Genomic DNA, 16,038 nt, shown 5'->3' with positions numbered 1-16,038 from the left:
TGCTTCTGCAACTACAGGAGTGGACTCCCTGTAAGCTGCAGGGACAAATGAGCTGGCTAGAGTCCCCTGCATCAAGTCCTGCATGAAGAGCCCAGCTGACCAGTGTCCATTTGAGGATTCTGACCGGGTGCATTCTGGGAATTGTAGTCTGAGCTCCCAAGGAGCAACACGGAGCTTCTGAAACCTTGGATCAATTTTGTGGACACTTCAAGGAAGAAAAAAGGACTTCTAGAAGAAGATACAGAAGCTTGAAGACGTTTGGAGAAACTATTGTAAATAGCTCCATAAGTTGAAGAGGCGCACTGCAGGAGTTGTAGTCCCAGACTTCAAGAGGCAAACCAGGTCTATGGACCACTTTTCTGAATCAAGAAGCACTCCTGAAAGTAAGTGTAACAGTGTTACATCATGGGTGGCCTGAATCTTTGACTTTGTTCCTGTCCAGTGCAACCTTCTTTAACCATAGGTGCCCAATTTGCTTTTAATTTATAAAAATTCTTATCTCTGGTTCCCTATATTGGATTATTGTCGTTTTGGTGTCATTTTAAAGATAGAAATATTTCCTATGTTCATAGAGTGGTGTCTGATTTTTGTTATTTATTGAATGTTAGTTTTTTACTGTTTTGTTGCTATTACACGCTTTACACAACTGCTCGTTGTGCAAGATACCAAGAATTGAGCAAGGATTAATTTACTGGAATCTTGACTGGACCTAGTGGGGGACTGTGGCCTATTGCTAATTGAAGGTACCCACCTGTCCTTAAAAAAAAAAACAACACTGTCCAACAGTGATATTTTTCAGTCCTCATGAAAATAAATAAAGGATGATTAGCTTTAACAACTTTGATCAATGGGCATGGCCATTTAGTAAAAAAATGATTGATACAGGCAGACTAAACAATGGAAAGGGGACCATGGGAAAAACAGAAGGTGAGTTAACAGCCCAGATAAAGAATATGACAAGGGAGATGGCAATGCACAAATTCACATAATTGTATTCTGAAGAAGGGAAGCTCCTTACATTATCCAAGACATCAATAGCACATGGTTTATTTTGACTTCACTTGCCATCCTCTGAATCTACCTCATAGTTCATGCTGAATATTGAGACGGCAACTTCGCATATGTGATCATACAAATCCTTTATAAAGAACCAGAAAACCTGCAAAGGGATTTTCTTGGCATTAAGCAGGGATCAGATGTAGAAAAAGAGAATGAAAAAGGCTACTATACACGCTGCACAACATCTTTACCTTCTGACAGTGCACAAAAATTGATGAAACATGAGAAATAAAGGAAAGCACACTGTCAAACATTTTCATTTAAACTTTTAAAGATCTGTATTGTTTTTTTAAGTATTTTACTAAGCAACATGCCATTTGAAAACAAAAGTGGTGGGGAATAGGAGCCACTGTGCCTGCATCAGTATGCCACTTTCTCAAGAGCCCACAAAAGTAGACAGAAATATCGAACTGAATTTCGGTGTGAAACAAATGACTTTAATTGTAGGTAGGCGCATTTCTGTAGACAGTTATCTTAGTAGCAAGTATGGTGTCTTAAACAGTGTGCTACATTGTCTCACTGGCTTCAATGTTTAAAACTTAGCAGTAAACTCTACACCTGTCAGATCTGTCATGAAGTCAGGTAACATGGTGTGTAGACACCAGATTAAGTTGACTATACTGATGGGCGAGCGCAGTGCAGTGCATGTGGCAAACCGCCTTGTGGTGGCTGGGAAATCAAAGCAGATGAAGGTGTGTGGTTTGGCGTCTACATCCAAGGGCAGGTCTTCCAAGCAAACCTAAAGAGAAATATTTATGAACAAGATTGTTGCTGATCTTTGCCTTGCTTCATCTCATGATTTGAGATTTGTTCATTTATATGCTAGTTCGTTCACCTATCACCATACTGCACCTATTATCCTGGTCATCTCAGACCTCATTACTTTTCATTCCTGTTCCATGCAAACCATCCTACTGCTTCATGCATCTGCTTTCCATCTTCCCTTCATTCTTCTCATTAAAACGACCCTAGCTTCATGGAGCAATGCCACACGGCCTGGGGAGTACAAACTGAAAGGGAAAAAGACCGAGTTTCAACTGTTCATGTAGAATGGTGCATACTTACCTGTGATAGCATATCTGTCAAAAGCGAGAGATGCCTAGGGACTCTGTATGGAAGAGTTAACCCTGTTCTCTGCAACCAATTCTCCTTTGCTCCTGGGAAATACCGTAAGCTCTGGGACAAATTAGCTGTAAGAGTAGAGGGGCACACAAGGGAGTCAGGCGGATTATCATCAAACTCCCTTTGTACCAATACCTGACAAGATCTGAATGATTTCTAGTGCAAAAGAACACATTCATTCTTAAATCCAATGTAGAATGCAGCAAAACATTCAATTTTTTTTTTCATTTCATATATTTGCAAGAGACAACCTCAGAGGTAAAAAGGGGATTATCCTTGGGGATTCTTAAATCACATTTAGTCACTATATCGCTGCAGCAAGGCAGCTCTCAGAGAAAATTATGTCAGTAAAAAACTATAAGAAATTTAAGAAAAGTCCTAAAGCAAGTTTAGAAGGACATGATGTTAGTGAGAAAAAGTTTCTCTAAATTATAGGATTTTGAGTCAATACACTGCATGTTTTTGTGGAGGTAAGGGGAATTAGGTATATCAGAAAGTCGAGTTCTGAAGAGTGGATTGTGAGTGCCAGTTTATAGGTAGTGAGGTTTTGTAGACCGCATTGAAACTACAAATTCACTTTTTCTTAACTTTTACAGACATATGTGCCCTAATGCGGTAGATGGCACAGGTGATCCAAAAGTCAGGTGGGGAGGGTGGAGGGAGAGGTGTAAAACATATGAAAGCACCAGTGGTAAGAGTTATGAAAATTATTGAACCATTCAGCTCATTGAGTTCGATGTGGGTGTACAGTACAGTGGATGCATGTGGGCTTGTCTGTAATTAGACATAGTGCAAAGGCATTTGGCGATGGTCATTTTGGTGAGCCTAGTCTCTCTTGGAAAACAAAGTTATGGTGGTTCTTGCAATGTTCAAGGAGCTGCCTTGGTCCACAGTTTTATTCAGTCACCCTTGGAATTGCCAAGTATTGGACACTTTATCCCTTTTGCATCTTACTTGCATCACTTAGTGTGGTCAATACTGTTCGACACAAAGAAAGCTGGGGTTACTTTTCATGTCACCAGATTTGGCCCAGCTTCATTAGTTCACACTGATAATCTGAGACTGCATTTTATAATACCCCCTATAATTAGTGCTGGAATCCCTTAAGGCTGTGTTTAAACTGACCTATACAGGTGTTAAGGTTTCTGTAGATAAAGGACTTTTCTGCCATTATGGGTCTGAACATTTCTTGTGATTCCGACTTAGCGGACTTCCTCCAGTGGGGTGACTTGATCTAGAGATGCTTCAAGTGTGTGGTGGCTATTAATTGCTATCCTTTTTCTATGGCTAGTTGGGCAATACCTTTATCATCTCCACTCCTCTGCCTGTGTAGAAATGGGCATAATGATGTGGTATGGGTTGACAGCCAAGGGATCTCACTTGCTTCATAGCTCCTCCTAGTCTTGGTTACAGATACGAAGAAAACAATGGGTGCCAATACCAAAACAATTGCCCCTATGCCTGAGTGCTTTAGAATGCCTCACAAAATGTCCACCAGATTGAGATCCTGAAGCATAAATGATTGATAGTTGTCAAATTTGGCAAGAGTTAAGAGTGTGTACAATTTCAACAAAAGTGTATTGTGCATAAAGTCTGGTTATTTTTGCTGTGTCTTTACTTATCATATCGGTAGCAGTTAACTGTCATGCTTAAATAACTGTTTAATTGTATACTTTCACCTTTTCCATTTAAAAACAAAACATACTATCCAGTAATCTGAAAACCAAACTAAAGAATATAAACAAATGATGGAACAATTTAAGTAGAAATGAAAAAATTCACTTGAATATTTTATTCTGACTTTACATGCGGTGTTAAAAAACAAAAAGGCCATAAGTATTTACACATCCACAATACAGTTTACAAGATATCTACACAAGTGAAAAGTACTCTACACGACGAATAGAGCTACTTTATTTTAGGGTTACTTTTATGCCTTCCCATTAAAAAGGTACAATCTGGTTTACCTTTGCACAAGTGGATAAAGCAGATTAACAGATGAAATGTTTTAGTTAAAAGTCTGAACAGAAATACTGATAGAACTCACATATACAACCTACAAGGCAGCACAATGTTACACAAAGTTAGAAGGGGTCACGTAGGTTTGTTGTGCAGTTTAATATAAAATTAACTTGAATAGCTTTTTATTACTTATAACAGGAATTCAAATCGGCTTTGATGGGAAAAATGCCAGGGAATTTTAACAAGAATAGTGATAAATACATGTTACAAAGTTGCACAAGATTACAAATTGTTATCCAGGTTCATTTAGTTATATTGTTTCCCTTTAAGTAAAGTTGTATTGAAGATATGTTAAGTTTATTATTTTTAACTTTGTATATATATTGAGTTTATCATTTCCCACTTTGTAGATGAACAAGTTTCTTTCAAGTGTTCTAATGTTTAGTAACAATTGCAATCTTTGAATAAAAATATACTCTAGTTCAGTGTTGAAACAGAGCATACAATAGCTATGCAACTGACAAAAACCTTGCATGAAGACATTTTAGTGCTATTCTAAAGTTTGTAGAAACAGTGCTAGTCTTTCAAGAATTACAAAATCATCTACATATAAACCCTTATCATCACAGAATAACACGTTTGTTTGTTTGCCTTTGTAAATCTTGTCGGGGTCTCTGCCTCTGCTGTAATTAACATCCTGTTCCATTTAGGGTATGGTGATGTGCAGTTTCAAGCTAAGATCACCATGTTTGCACAACAGCCAATGCTAGCGTGTGCCTGTAGGAGCTTGTAAATGACATACGCAAGTTAAACAGGTGCTGCATTACCCAGAACACTCACTAATTTCACATTATGTGTAATTTTCATCTTCAATGTGGAATGCATTCAAAGAGGGCGCTTTAATGCTCCTGTCTTTTCATTCATGGCTGCCATTTCCAATTAATTTGTTTTCTTTTTCATCTTTTTCAACTGTTTGGGAGTCTTCTAAGGAACAAATACATCCAGCACTCAGAAAATGTGATGTGCTACACCGAGGACACAACATATTATAGTACTGATATCATTCTCATGAATAAGGCACAAAATGCACAGATTCAGATAAACATACACATACAGTAATATTTACAGAATATCGTCATTGCCTGCATGACTTCCAAATACATACTTACATTAAGCAACATAACAATTGCACCACTGTTGTTTTTCACATACCACTCACGCCAGACCAGTTTGTCTTTCTTCTGAAGATTAGTTTGCCAACAAAGGGTGAAAATTTGAATATTACTAAAAAAAATCCTTTTAGTATAAAAGAATCAACCAAGGGGCTTCTTAACTAAAAGCTGCCATTAACACAAAGTGTGGATCACATTCACAGTGGACAGGTAGCCAGGACTACCATACAATGGACTATGGTACTACCACAGAGCAGGAAGATCCTCAAAATGGTTCACAACAGAAAGGTGCACAAGTTGGATCTATAGCAGCAATACATTTAGAGGAGAATCATTGTAATCTTAAAACTGGCTAGCTTATACGGCTCAGCTCATGAGTTTAATTACAAATAGCTCCAAATAAATCTTAAATCTGAACCCAGTGGATAGCTGATGGAAATCAGTCATCTTGCTTGTTGTGACATACCCAGTGTACAATCCCAGCATAAAAGAGACCATAGGAAACCTTAAGTGCATTGTTGTGTGCAAGGTACCAACCAATACCAACGCATACATATACACATGATTTATATGCAGTGTAAACCAAATGCCACACATGAAAAATGCTACGGCTGGGCCAGACTGAACTTCTGTAAATTGCTTCTTCGCACAGAAGTTCTTCAAAACATTACCATATTCTGACATTTGTGCAAGAGGCAAGGTGAATGCATACATATTAAAATGTTCACATTTAATGGGAAGACCACTCAAACAGTAGTCTAAAATGAAACCCATTTTTCAAGTATTTGCTCAGTATCAGAGTACTGTATCAGTTATTCACCATGGTAAATTATTCCCGCTGTGCTACATGTCTCCATAGCGCCAAACAAAAGAAATGTAATGACCAGCACATTCCTTTGTTTTCATAGCAATTTCGTTGTTTGTCTGTTCCAACATTATGCATGGCAAAACAAATATGTTGCTGAAGTAAAGACAGTTTCTTTGGCCAATTCCTTCTCCTCACTAGACAAGCAGGTCTCTGTCTTACAGGTATTCTTACAACATATTGTTAATTAGTACCGATTAATACCATAAATGTTTATTCATTAATCAGGTTTTAGTAGCTGTACTTGTTCATTTGTCTGACAGGTGTAGTTTGAGGACCAAACGAGGGTTTTGGTGGGACATCTGGTTTTATGGATGGTGTCCTCTTTACTCCTGTACGAGGAAGAGTTCCATGGCTTGTATAGCTGCTCTGTCGGGACAACGAAGGAGGTGCATGAACAGTCACTGTTGTTCCTTGCATGTAGTCCATTCTTGTGCCAGGAGCAGGGGGCATGTAACTGCCTCTGCTAACACTAGGCTGTCTGGACAACAAAACACCATTTGGTGAGTTCATGTTTTTAGGAAGTGCAGATATTGAATGCCTTTGTGATGACATTTTAGGATGGCTCCTTTGTCGCTCTAGTGATGCCATTGGTCCCGTTGGAGTTGTTGGAACATCCACTCTTTTTGTTGGACTGTTTCTAGGAAGAGAAGTAGGGGAGTAGAGGGATGCTTCTCGGTTTGGAACCTTGGGTGGAATTTCCGACAAATTTCCCATGGTATCTAACATCAAAGTGGGGTGTGGAGGTTGGTGACCCACTTGGTGCGTTAACTGTATATCTCCCAGTACAGCTTTGGGATTACTGGCTGTTTCATTTAAATGTTTCAGGAAATCATTCAGGGTATTTCTGGAATCAACAGATCGCCTGTGGTCTCTTTTGCTTGAAGACTTTGTCAATTGGTGATCAATGTTTTGGATTTTCTTGTCTGTTTTGTGGGCATTGGAATTTGAGAATGAAGTATTGTAGTCATGTGTTGCATTTGGAAGAACCACAGCACTAGGAATATATCCATGACTCGGAGGTGAATGTGGTGGAGGGCTGGAAGGGAAAAATTGAGGACTTTTTAACGCTGGCTCTTTACGTGAAGTGTTTATGTTATTTTGTGCCTTTTCCCATTGGTTTTTAATTGGTTGCAGACCCTTCTGGTGAAGCACTGGGGTGGACTCTGGAGTTGGAAGAGCTGCAAGTTCAGGGGGCTGGGACTGGGTCTCCATTAAGATGGTGGACTTGGTATCTCCACTTGGTGGCAACTCCTTTCTACTTGCCAGTAGATTTGTATAGAGCTTAGGTGAATCAATATTGTGCTGATATTCCTTGACTGGACTGTCGAACAAACCATTTAACTTTGCAAAACTTCCACTTGAATCGGTGCAAGACTGAGCAGACTCTGCATCCTTGTGCATCTTTCTGGGTTTCCTTATGAAGATCTCTCTGTAGCAATAGACTGCAACCCCAGCAATAAACGATCCCAGAACGAAAGCTGCCAGGACACAGGTGATCAAGACGTTCATATGTACCATATGGTTGGAGTCTCCCGACTGAACTTCCCATCTTACACCTAGAATAAATATATATTGGTACATATTATCAAGTCAATAATGTCTATATATCACCAGCAAACACTATAGGTACACAATACTGCTAAATGTTAAACAAAAATAGGAAGCTATCTAAATGCTAACTATATTATTTACAAAATGCATCAACTAAGGACAACAGAAAATGAATTCTAGTTAATGCAATAGCTCAGATACGGCACAGAGGTATTAACACAGATGCCTAAAAACGTAGGGCCTCATTACGAGGCGGTGGGCCAACCGCCAGGCCACCAGCCCCGTGGAGAGGAGATCACCGCAGAGCTGGCAGTGTCCCCCCTTGGTCAATTACAAGGTTTCCACTGGGCTGACTGGCGGAAACCCCTGAAATCAGAAGTTTCCACCAGTCGGTCCATTTGAAACCATGCAGCAGCATTGGAATCAGCTCCTCATGGAGCCAAGGCCAATGCCGTTGCACAGAAGGGGCCCCCAGCACCCTCAGAATACACACTGTCTGCCGTAGCAGACAGTGCGCATTCCGAGGGTGCTGGGCAAGGGGTCCCCTGCACTGCCCAGAATATGGCCGTGTGCAGTGCAGCGTCCCCGCTGTGGCCCCCAGCATTGTGTTTCCGCCAGCCTTTTCATGCCAGAGTCCCCCCATGAAAAGTCTGGCAGAAACTGGAATCGTGATCAGTACAGTGGTGCTGAACTCAGCACCGCTGTGGCTGACCACCACTCCGACTGCCGCCATGTCGCAGGGAATCAAGTTCCTGGCAGTGGCGGTGGTCCCCTGGTGGTCCGACCGCCCGGGTTGTAATCTGGAGGACTGAACCGCCACCGCAAGGCTGGCAGTCTCAAGACCACCAGACTTGTCATGAGGACCTTAATTTTTGTAACAAACATTGATATAAGTGGTCCAGTTTATCTACACACAGATGTTTGACAATCAGTAATCCTAAAAAATAGTGTCACTTATCTTGTTTCACTCTTGTCTACTGCACTTTTATCGCACTGAAAAATACCCCTTATCATCTTACTTAAAAATGAGAGTGTTACAACGGACAGATTAATGCTTCTCCGCGTTGATTAAGCATTTAAGAAGTTTGCACATTGTTAAAGTAAAATAAAATGGGAGGAACACTGCCTGCACACATTAATCAAGATGGGGGTCTCTCCTTTTGGCTGTATGGCTTACGTTTTCCAATCTACAAATGTTACCTGAAGTACAAATAACTGTATTTGACTACCACTGGTGATTTCCGCTGGCAAATTGAGGTGAGAAGGTGCCAGTACATTTGGACTGGCAATTAATAATTCATGTGAAGATTTGTTTCTCAATTCCCTTTCTAAATTATGACTCACTATGAAAAGAATAACAGGATTATGCAAATGAGGTCTAAATCTGTACATCGTACATATGGTATTATGCAGCGCTGTTAATACTGTGGAATAATTATTAACTTGTACACTCTTATCTCAGCAGTAGACTTTAGGTATTTTATCCCATGGGCTTAAATTTTATTTCCGTAATATACATTGCACTTCTTCCAATTTCTTAGTTGCTTCCTAACATTTGCTAGATTGAATATAATTTTTAAATCGTATTACTGCATCAGAATGAGAGGTAATACTTTCAAATAAAGTTTAAAATAAGCACATTCATATGTCAAATAAACAACACTTTATGCAAAAGGCACGAAAACACATATTGGATTAGTTTCTAGGCTGGGAATTAATACGGTAAGCGGCTTTAGTTGTTAGAAAACCACAGACAATGTTCATGTAACTGTTAGTCCATCAGTACCTACTTTTGCTACTGTGTAAGGGGCATGCAATAGTCCCATCTATTTCAATGAGAGGATAAATGGCGAACTGTTTAAGAATATCCATCTTTGTTAGAGGCAAGGCCTTTGAACATCTTGCAATGTTCTGGGTTATGAGTTAAAATGGCGTTGTGCAGAAAAGAAAAGCAAGGAACAAATAAACTAAGCAAAAAGTAAACAAAGAGGCAGTTTGGTTGAAAACAAAACATAAAATCAATCACATTGAAAAAATAAAGAACAATAATAAACGAGTATAGTGACAAAGTGATCAACTTAATGGAACAAATAAAGTATTAGAAAAATAACTTGTTTAAATAAAACATACTGAGATTAGGATAAAATGAAAAAATGCACTGCCATCATGGCTGAAAGGAAAGCTGATCCCACAGTAGGTATTTCGGATTGAATTAAAGTCAGAAGATATCAATATATTTAATAGCCAAGCATTAGAAAAACATGACAGCTATTTGCCATCATACATGTATTTGGATAATGTAAGAGATCACTTTAAAAATATTAATATTTAAAATAGAACAATATTTATGGATCAGTACCACAAAGTTAACGTGTACAGTGGCACCTCGTGGAAACCTGTTTTCTTTACTCGAATATAGCACCTGATTTAAGGTTTTTCGGTTTCACAAGTGCACTATGTGTGAGACATCAAAATTATATTGCTTATTGTCTTCAGATTTCCTTTCAGCTATGCATGTTTCCCTTTTAAGGCCTTACCCTTTGGGACACCTGATATTGGATCAATATAATCGGAAGTCTCTGGGTCATCTTGGACTACAAACTTCCGAGAGCCAGTCTCTTTAGGTTCCCAGGAACCAATCACATTGGGTGATATTACTGGGGCGCTTGTCACTGCAGTTACAGAAGATGAGGGCAATTCCTGGTCTATGGTAGCAAATATATTTTCATTATTTCGTGTTTATTCATACTCATCCACTCTTGCCAGATTAAGTTATTTCTCCAACAAACACCTTAACCCATCATGATAAAGAATTAACTAGAACAGTAAACATGTATTAGTCTGAAACACTATTTGATGACATTCCATTACATTAACAATACAACACTAACATCTGAACTATGGAATCATTTTAAATGGCTAAATGGGCAATGAAACCCGAAGTTTATCTAGAACAAGAATCAAAATAACTCCCCAACCGTACTTGTAATCATTTTAGGAAAGTTTTTCTTTTCCAAAGAAAGGGGACACAAAGAGGTGACATTTGTCACTCATGTACAGAAGATGACACAAAAAAGGCATTCGCAATGTATGGTCGGGTGATAGAAAGTAAAGCTGTGTGTGCTATCGTGCTGTGAAGAGGCTGCATTGGCCAATTAAGATGTTTAATAAAATATCTGCCTCAATAAATGATGAACTCTTAACATGCAGGTACACAGAGGTGAAGTGCTGAGCAAGAGAAGACCAGCTGTCTCTACTATTGGTGGCATATGAGCAAAAGCACAAAAATGGAGAATTGCCAACTGAGCAAAAGGAGGGGAAAAGGGCTGAAAAATGCTGAACTGAAGAAAAGAAAGGGTAATTCATAAAAAAAACTAACCAGATGTTGGGTCGCCAAATATTTTGTAATCTGGTGTAGTTGTAGTAGGCAAAAGGTCTAAAAGAATTAAAGGAACAGGTAATCAGTGAAAAATAACAAAAAGGAAAAGAAAGTGCTCAAACGCTATAGTAGTTTAAAAGGAAAACAAAATATTGTAGATCATAAAAATTAAATTGGTTTAAATTACTTTTCAGTGGAGGCCCCATGAAGTTAGATGCAAAACAAAAGGTAAAGGCGTTTCCAACACTGAGCGCACACTGAGCACTGCAATCTGAGGAAGCTCAGTTAGGGGCGTGTGCACACTGTATGAGTGTGCTCGGAAGACACATTACAATCTAATGTGAAGGGCTTCCAAATCAGAATTACCGCTCCAGAGGATTTAACCTTGAGAGTGACTCAGTCTTACCATGGCAGTCTCCAAGATGTGCTGTATTACCGAATTCCACGTCTTGCTCATAGGCCGTGCTGTAACGGTAAAAAGGTAAAATTCATATCAATATATTCGCCAGGGGAAACGAATAACAAAAATTTACTGAGTGTCTGCATGAACAGTTCTGTAACGCAGTGGGTGTTAGAAAAATTCTTACCAGTGCATTTTGTTACTGCAAAAACAAACTTCCTGATCAGATTAAATGATAGGTCCTAACATTCTTCTTAAAATAAAATAATTTTTTTCTGAAAATATACCCTAAACCCATCAAAAAGTGCAGCGTTTATATTATTTTATCACATGTACATGTCACATGAGTGTGAGGGGTTACACAGCACTGAAGTGCCTCGGAGTTTCTCTCAGTGGATTGATGGGATCCAAATGGATAACGCTACTCATGACTTGAGTGTGTAGCGGAAACACTGATTGGGGCACGGCTAAACAAATAAGGTCAAGTAATTTCGAATGAGACGAGAATGAATATTTACATTCGACAGAAATGGACATTGAATTCAGGGTCACACGATATCAAAGAAAATGCAATGTTCTTCTCTTCTAGTGGTTTGAAGTATCCTACTTTGCCATACGTAGCTTTCCATTCACAAGCATTTATAAAACAACTAAACAATGCAAGACATCTGCTCCAGGTCTCAAATAAAAACTGCCCATAGTTCATTTGTATGCTCATCCATGTTTTGTTGCCTTTCATACCTAGGGTCAGATTTTCAAAAATGTCAGTATTAACATTTAGATTAAGAAACATTTGCACAGTACAGCAAATCTATGTACAATATTTGTTCTATATCCTCTGCAAATGTAACTGTACATATTTGTTGCATCAGATGCAATACAATTTGTTTCAGCTCTAATACAGTTTCTGCTAACAAAATAATCTCTCATCAGCAAACGTGGAGAATGGCTGTCTAAATGTAATTTGTTAAACCAAACCTACACAGGGATGATCACTAAAAAGTCATTTATTTGATTAGATGTCTACATTTGCTTTCACTGCAATGCAAACATGTACACCTGAATAACAGCTGCAAAGCTAACATTAGAGAGAATTCTCTGGAAAACTCACGAATGATCTGCACAACACAATGCTCTCCTGCATGTTTTCAATGGTGCTGGGAATGTTTCTTGAAGAAAAAGGCAATGCTATGCACCCTCTCCCGCATCTTAAGCAAAAGGAAGTATTGTAACTATCTAAAACTCTTCAAGCACTATATTGTTAGGTCTGATATTGGCCAAGAACTTTTGATTCTCAGGCTCGAATACTAACACTGAAAAAGCTAACAGGCTGGCAGCCAATGCTAGATCTGTTGGCTTTGCCAGTGCTAGTTGAGGATGATTGCAGTCTGGTAGGCTTCTTTAAAACACACTGGTATAAATGTGATGCCTTCACACTTGATCTACCTATGATAAGAACATTTTTAATTGGGAAAATGATCAGAGGTATATTGCTACTACGCTGGACTAGAGTATGAAATAATTTGTCTCCACAAACATAAGCCATGTCCACACAGCACACCCCATTTCTAAGGGCGTACACAAACCAATGCAATAATATGATTAGCAGGTCTGCAGCTGTACTTACAACATGCCCAGCTTCACCTTGCCACATGAGCTGTGGTTAATCCAGGCACAGTAGGGATCCCGTGAAGCAATACAAGATCTGTCAAAATAAACAAGAATCAATTATTACAAAAATTTATGTTTTTATTCGAAATTAGAGTATGATAACAAATAAGGCTATCTTGCCTAAGTGATAGCATTAATTGTTTCAAGAAGTGTACAGTGACTCCTTGCACTGGCTTCAATGCACTGTTCATACAAGACAACAATATGCAGAGCTCAGAACAACAATAGGTACGCGAATAATTGAGTAAAGAGGGAAACGGAAGCCTTGGAGGTATACATTATAGGAGTAGACTGGTGGGTAATTTCTGAATATTAGAAAAAGTGTTTTCATAAAAAGGTTTTCAGGAGCAGCATGCTCTAGGTGAGTGGACATAGCGGGGGACCAGTGCTGAAGAACACAGAATTCCAAGCCTCCCTCTAGATCAGGGGTCTTTAAACTGGGGAGAGGGGGCACAAGTGATCCTAGGCGGGGACACCAGGATCTGGCCAAAATAATCATTATGCAGATAACTGCTTTGTTTTCAGCAGAAAAAACATTTATTGCATTTTTTAAAAGGTAACAGAATTTAACTGCAAGTTTAAATAAGTCTAGACGTATTTAAGCATTGCCTACTTAATAGAATAATTGTGAAAAATTCTGAGGGGGGTGATTTTTTTTCCTGGAAAGGGGGAGGTTGAGAAGTTAGAAAACCAGTGCACTAGATACTTATGTAAAGATTGAGCCACGTGATTTTCACAAGAATCAATTTCTAACAATAACAAACTGCCTATTTGCGGAGAATGCTACAATTGCAGTAGAGGCTGGGAAAAGAGACCCTCACTGAGACAGAGAGAAATCAACAATAAAATGTACAACAATATCTGTAAACGTGTTAGAGGAGAGGAAAGGAAAGTGGTGGTTTATGGAATATACAAAAAGAACATGGGTGTCATAAAAAATAGCAGGCTGGAGATAGGAGACTTTAGGCGCAAAGCTGTGGCAGTGTCGTTTAGCTCTGAATGGTCAAGGAGCATTGTGAAAATCAAGAATCACACGGATATTAAATTGTACGCACTTTTTGCACGATCCATAGCGCTCGCAGCGACTGAGGGGCACTCTAATAACACAACTGGAGAATGCCACAAACAATGCATGGTGCTCTCTGTCCAACTGAAGAGAAAGGACCCTTTTGTCCTCTTCACTGTCGGTAGCACACCTGTTAGAAAGGAGGGGAAAAAAACAGAAATTGCATGTTTTCAGGAAAACAACCCATCAGCCAAAGGGCACAATGTTCAGCAAGATAAACATATTTGATTTGCTCATAAATTATCTGCCTCGTCTGCAGGTACGGCACTTGAAGGCAATCAGCGGGAATACAAACGGCGGCAAAATGTGCATGATTTTCCTTTAATACATTTCCGGATGCTGTGCAGAATAACAATACCAGGAGAGCAGGATTACAATAATTTAAGTGCGCCATTCAAGGAATAGCGAGACATTTAAATCAGTGCTATGCTGAGTGCATCGTAAATCAACCTCGGTTTGTTTTCAAATTTATTTTGAAACGACTGCCACTTCCCCTGTTTTTATTGGGAGCGCTATGTGCCTCTCAGCAGGAACCACTCCGCCACTGAACAGCCTGCACATTTTTCAGGATATCGATAATGCGCGTCCGCCAGAGCCTGAGCCCCGCCTCCAGGAAAGCGCAGCAGTTACTTTGCTCTTTCGCCGCACATGAGTGATGGCCTTTTCTCGCAGAAGTTGCTGAGCTAACATGCGTCTCGCGAGCTACACAACGCCAAGGGTTTCAATACACTAGAGGCATATGGGTGGAGATGGGAACGGCAAATGGCCGGCAAGAACTAACATTTACCCCTTCCGTTTGAGTGTCCATTTTCTGCCTACAAAATCAGCCTTTTTGTTTGACAAAAGGTATACACGTGTTGATTTACCACATTTCTTCCAGCTACCTAACAAAATGGTAGGGCTATAAAGGGAGCTTTGCAGGAACATGCACACCCTCACAAGGCACCTGCAGTCGAACTGCATGAACCTTTCAAGTATCTGGCAGGGATCTGCCTGGTCCTGGGCAAGCAGAGGGAAGCAATGGCAGCGGGTGTAGTGTGTGGGAGCTCAGGGAACGTGTTGGGCAGCTGGCTGGGTGGTGTTCATTACACCATTTTGGGATTCAATTGCAAGGATATGTTCTTTTTTGTATGCCTGCTCTCTTCATGACACTTAAGTGTGTTCATGGTTGTAGCCTATAATTATAAAACCTCACACATGTATACTTGTAGTAAACAGTCTTTTAAGAGATTTGCACTTGGTGGGGGAGGGAAAATTAGACTCTGGAATATGTCGTGATCATTGGCCAACCTTAATGGACATCTGGCAAGAATCACATTTTAGGCTTTATGGTGAAACGCTGAACTCTATTCTATCTCTGTGCATAATGCTAAACTTTGAGGTTTTTTTTCTGTGCTGTAGATAGGACTTTGCTAATTTAAAATTCTTGCTTTCAAGACGGATTTTTCAAGGTACTAAGCTGGTCGCAGTGTTCTACCCAGTTGTTCTACAGTGCATTGTGTGTACTTGCTTACTAATGGGAGTTTTTTTAATACTGTGGTAATTTTACCTTGCTGCCATTTCATAGCGCTCTGTTACAGTTAGTTTTGTTTCAGAATGCTTTCCTGCACTAGAACTTTTCAGTACTGCAAATAACCAGTCCTGATTTTTCTCCTGGTGTCACTATGTTGCGGTCAAGTCTGGAAGGGATGTGCTACTTTAGGAGAGGAGGCAGAGAAGGACTGAGATATACATTACAGGCAGAGTGGCCTTTGTCGATAGGCCTGGGCATAGGGCAGAAGCCATGCT

General features: G+C 39.6%; 1 protein-coding gene across 3 annotated transcripts in view; it reads right to left on the bottom strand.

Annotated features, from left to right (window-relative positions):
- Positions 1 to 3,944: 3,944 nt before the first annotated feature.
- SEMA6D (semaphorin 6D) overlaps positions 3,945 to 16,038 on the bottom strand; it is a 97,964-nt gene continuing 85,870 nt past the window's right edge. The window contains exons 14-19 of one of the 3 annotated variants that reach the window (XM_069222487.1): positions 14,240 to 14,380; positions 13,141 to 13,218; positions 11,520 to 11,578; positions 11,114 to 11,170; positions 10,272 to 10,439; positions 3,945 to 7,739 (exon numbers count right to left, since the gene is read on the bottom strand). In XM_069222487.1, the coding sequence (XP_069078588.1) occupies positions 6,412 to 7,739; positions 10,272 to 10,439; positions 11,114 to 11,170; positions 11,520 to 11,578; positions 13,141 to 13,218; positions 14,240 to 14,380 (1,831 nt within the window). In that variant the 3' untranslated portion in view covers positions 3,945 to 6,411. The remainder of the gene's footprint in view (positions 7,740 to 10,271; positions 10,440 to 11,113; positions 11,171 to 11,519; positions 11,579 to 13,140; positions 13,219 to 14,239; positions 14,381 to 16,038) is intronic. The other 2 variants (XM_069222488.1, XM_069222489.1) reach the window with 2 other exon arrangements.

This window comes from Pleurodeles waltl, chromosome 3_1 (assembly GCF_031143425.1).
Source record: "Pleurodeles waltl isolate 20211129_DDA chromosome 3_1, aPleWal1.hap1.20221129, whole genome shotgun sequence".
NCBI classification, from domain to species: domain Eukaryota; kingdom Metazoa; phylum Chordata; class Amphibia; order Caudata; family Salamandridae; genus Pleurodeles; species Pleurodeles waltl.
This window is presented reverse-complemented; position numbering and strand designations above follow the sequence as displayed.